Source organism: Rhagoletis zephyria, unplaced genomic scaffold, assembly GCF_001687245.7.
Source record: "Rhagoletis zephyria isolate East Lansing unplaced genomic scaffold, Rhagoletis_zephyria_1.1 Rzeph_scaffold_11992, whole genome shotgun sequence".
NCBI lineage: Eukaryota > Metazoa > Arthropoda > Insecta > Diptera > Tephritidae > Rhagoletis > Rhagoletis zephyria.
In genome coordinates, this window is record NW_016169066.1 from 1 (window position 1) to 4,729 (window position 4,729).

Here is a 4,729-nt window from a genome sequence, read left to right on the forward strand (position 1 = left end):
TCTACCAATTTATACCAAACTCGGTGTGGTTATTGTGCTTGCCACATAACAGCAAAGCATTGAACATTTTTACAATCGGACTAAAATTACGGCCGCTTTTCATATAACGGTATATTTCAGAAATGCTTGAAACTTCAATATTTCGAAATTGAAGGACGCTACTTTACTCAAAATTGATACACCCCGGCTTACCATCTAGCGGAAGGTTTCGGAAAGGTGAAAAAACATATATTTAATACTTGCGCCGGGTNTTTTAATTTCTTTTCGACTTTTTGAAGTTCGTTATAGGCTAAAAAAAAAGACATCTAAAAGGGACGTAGCACCTCCGAAACAAACCGAATTTCTCATACTGCATATCTCTGGAAGTGTTCATGATAGAGTATTGGAACTTGGTATTGATATATATGAAGTCAATCTCAAGCTCATCGAAAAAATGGGGTTATTCGAAAAGCCGGCGTGGCACCGTGGAACTTGGAATGGAGATATATGAAATCAATCATATACTTATGAAAAGGCCCGCGGTACCGCCCATATTTACCTATATACTCAGATGACGTAATTTATCAATGAATTAAATTTGGAAATATGTACTGAAAAACGGGCGTGACACCTTACCGTTACATGTTCACAGGGTGTATCCCTGAAACGATTATAAGCTAAACTATGCAGCTAGCTAGTCAAACTAATAAGAACGGGCTATTCACTTGGAAAGTTCGAAAGAGCTTATGATAATAAGTCATCAATAAAGTTTCACTATCGGTTAGGGTATTTTAAATTGTCATGAAAATTGTGTTGCTAGCTTCATGCTGTTAACATGTTGCAAGCTTTTTCACTGAAGAAATGTTGTAGAATTTCACACTTAAATATTTCACAGAAAGAAATTTTGTATTCGAATTGGCAGCTTTTTTACGTGATAGGGGATCAGAATACTATGCTTAAGCCCAAATGAGTAACTTTTGCGCACTTGTAGTCGATAGTACGAGTTGTCAAAGCATTTAATTTCGCATTAAGTACATATATGTTTATTTACATTAGGGTGGGTCAACAAAAAATAAAGTCGAAATTTTGATGCTCTCGCCCCATAGGATTGTTCTATACCGAAAAATATACGTCTGATATTTGCTTTAATTTGAAATAAAATAATTTGTTGAGCTTGCTCAAAGCCGAAAGTTTATATGGAAAAAAACATTTTTCGGACAAATGGCATGTCATTCTTGAAAATCAATATTTTTCGATTAGGAGACTGCCAATAATAATATACAATTGTTTATTTAACAATCTTTTATAGTAACTATTCTTTATAGGTCCCCCAAAAACAAAAAAAATGCAATACAGGAGACATAAAAAAGGTTACCATTAAAAAATGATTAAACAAACAATTGGGTATTATGTTGGAAGTCTCCTTAAGAGATACAGAGTTATTTCTACGAAAAATTGTTTGTTTTCCCATGTAATATGCATGGAAATCTTGGAGTTCTTTGAGCGACCTCTAATTATTTTTTGAATTCGAAATAAATGCGGTCTATTTCTTCGATATAGAACAATCCTAGGGCGTGAGAGCAATAATATTCGGACTTAATTTTTTCCCCACACGCATTATTGGGCCACCCTAATATTTATATTCGCTTATCCCGACCTTGTTGGTGTTTACGTCGCATTACATATCGACTTACTTACTACAAATCAGTTGTGCTTGTAAAATTACTTATTTAATCGCTTCACTAAGTGAAGTTTTTGCGTGATTTTAAGCGCTTATAACAATATCAAAAACATGCTTAAAATATGCATTTAAAAAAAATAAATAGCTCAATTTTTCTTGTGTAAAAAGCCATTGAATTTTATTCAAAAATGTATAAAAACACTGGTAAAAGAAAAATATTACACATTTAGAGCATATTCGCTTATATTTGTATAGAAATAAAAGTACAAATTTAACACAAATATTTTTTTTTGCAGTAAATAAAACAAAGTATTCGGATACATTTTCAGAAAAAAATGATTGCCTGTTATCGCGGAATACATTCTTAAACATGGAGAAGGCACAAACTTAAAGGAAGAAATTTCAGTCACTGTATATTTTTCAATCGGATTAATTGAATTACCGAATTCAATATGGCTTACAATATTTTTTGTTACAACAAAGCCCGGTTTTTGCTAAGAACTGATTTTAGCTGAAAATGTTTTTTTTTCGGCAATTAACAATTTCTATCAGGCAGGTTCTGCAATTCACTGCCGGGTGAATTTCACCCAAAACCACTTCCAATTCATATTGCAAGGGGTTCAAATTCACTCGAAAGTAAATTGCAGAACCTGCCTGTATAAATATGTGCCGATAAAGTCAATGCTGTTGCTTCTAGTGGCAACAAATGGCATTCAAATAATAAGCACAAATCCAAATAAAAATTATTTCGAAGTGAATTCAACATTCTAATGGTAACCCCGGATAGAAAATTCCTCAAATGCTGTAGGTAGCTAGTGGAGGAAAAGTGGAGATCCAATGGATCAAAATGCAGTATTTATATTTGCCTTTTCTGATTTCAATTCTTTCAGAACATAAAGTAATGCACTTGTTAGACGCCTTAGCAATTATATTATAACAAAAAACATTTCAAAACCGTCAGGTATTTAAGTGTGATGCTTGCCCTCAAGTTTTTCACTAGTCCTACGTGCTCGGCAATTTAAAGAAAAATTAAATTTTTTGAATATGCACTAAATTTAGCATTTATTTTTAGGATATGCAAAAACATGCATTGATTGCGAAATATGCTTTAACAAATATGGCTAAAACGCTTTGTCTTTTTATAATTAGAATTTACTTTTTATGAATTTTTTGATAAAGTATAAGAAAAAAAAAACATGCTCGAACATATTTTGGGTTGCCCTAGGGATAATTCAGTATTTGTGTATTCGTACTAAAACAGAAATATGCACATATAACAGATCTCTTTGCATACATATGTACGTATGTACATACACAAAACGAGAACACCAAAACAAAATCAAATATCTGTTTGTTTTAAAATTTCTAGTTTCTCTCCTTTGTTGCCATTTTAGTGCGTGAGTTTATTTTAAGTATGTATTTATGTACATAACCGCCAAAAAGGCGTAAGCGAAATTTTCTACAAAATTCGATTTTCGATTCAGAAATGCAACTAGATGCTCCTTTGGCGATAAGCGCTCGATATGTTTGCAAGTATTCACAAATATTTTGGTTTTGTCCGTAATCAGTATGAAATTCAGGTCCAAATAGGTGATGCAATTTTTTTCCAATCTTTTAAATTGTATACATAAATCATTAATTTAGCATATACAGCCATATGGCAACCATATCTTCAATACGGACAATGCTATGTGAACTTAAACTGCGCTCATGAATATCAGTTGAATGCCGGCTTTGCCATAGTAAACACGTCGAAGATGAGTAAACCAAGTAAATTTTTGTTTTTGGCCTGCTTAAGCGCTGTGATTTGTGCTTTCGCCTTCAGTGCAGAGAGAAAATGCGCTGAATACAATGAATATGTAAGTGAGAAAATCAGTTTGCTTTGGATTTTAAAACAACAACAACAACAATAACACTTCGCTGTTATTATGTATTATTATTGTTAGTTACTAGGAATTTTTATTTATATTTTGCTAAAATAATAACAAGTATTATTTCAGTGTCAAGAGCATTGGGAATGCTGTTCCAACACATGCTTAACATACTCATATCGCTGTATTGGAAAGAAACGCCCCAGCCTCACTTTCGGGGCACCCAGCATGAGCTTTGATGAGCTCTTAGATAGCATTTATGGTGCTAACATGATTCCCGATACCTCATATAATCGACCAGAAATTGACAATCGTGATAAATCTGAAATAACTTTGCAACATTTGTTAGATGCCAATCAAGAGTGGGGAGCACAAGCGGAGGAGCCAGTTCTGCATAGCCGTTTTGCGGCAGTCGATGGGAGGAGTGAAACTGCAGCCAGTTCGAGTATACCAGATTACATCTTCTTTGTCTTACAACCGAAAAAAGTGATGCGTCAGCCAAAGCAATTGGAAGAACAAGCGCAATCAGCAACAAAATACTCACCAGCCGATACAGCGCAGACTGTGAGAGTCGATGCGGGGGAGGAGAATGCAACCGAAAGTGATATTGTGCAGACGACAGAGCAACAGTGCAAAGAAATCGGAGCGAAGGTCGGCCAAGAGTATACTTATTCATACATATACATATTTACGTACTTACCTTTTGTCTTTCATTTTCTTATTTACTGCAGTGTTATCGCCACGAAGAATGTTGTACCAACCGCTGTCATGGCTTCTTGCATCAATGTGTTACATAGGTTGACTCTTGTTGTGCTCTTATGTGTTTCGAGACACTTACATATTAAGCTGAAATATCCTGTCATAAAAAAAAAGATTTAATGTATGTGCTTAATAGTAGGACGTATGAAAGAATCGCGAAAGCTCCAATAAAAATTTATATGTATAAGTTTGTATAACATATTTACATAAATAAAAAATAAAATGTTTAGGTACTTGAAGGTGTGTTGTTTACAACGATATGCATAAGGAATGATAGCAGCCTAAATGAAATTAAAAATTGTAACTGTCAGCACTAAAGTTGGTTGAAGAATTTGCCTTTTTTCTCCTTTCCTAGATTAATTCCTAACAATTTATATTTAAACATTTTATTGAGCTTATTCTCAAACTCAATAAAATGGTTGCACCTAAATTTTAGTAG

At 33.7% G+C, this 4,729-nt stretch overlaps 1 protein-coding gene across 2 annotated transcripts; it reads left to right on the forward strand.

Moving 5' to 3' along the window:
* The first annotated feature begins 3,168 nt into the window (after positions 1-3,168).
* On the forward strand, positions 3,169-4,434 carry LOC108377376 (uncharacterized). Of its 2 annotated transcripts, none has more exons than XM_017633633.1 (4): positions 3,169-3,250; positions 3,305-3,519; positions 3,661-4,182; positions 4,263-4,434. In XM_017633633.1, the coding sequence occupies exons 1-4, from the start codon at positions 3,184-3,186 to the stop codon at positions 4,326-4,328; spliced, it is 870 nt and encodes a 289-aa protein (XP_017489122.1). In that variant the 5' UTR covers positions 3,169-3,183; the 3' UTR covers positions 4,329-4,434. The 2 variants fall into 2 exon arrangements, with proteins under 2 accessions (XP_017489122.1, XP_017489124.1); XM_017633635.1 differs by having other exon boundaries at positions 3,314-3,519.
* The last annotated feature ends 295 nt before the right edge of the window (positions 4,435-4,729 follow it).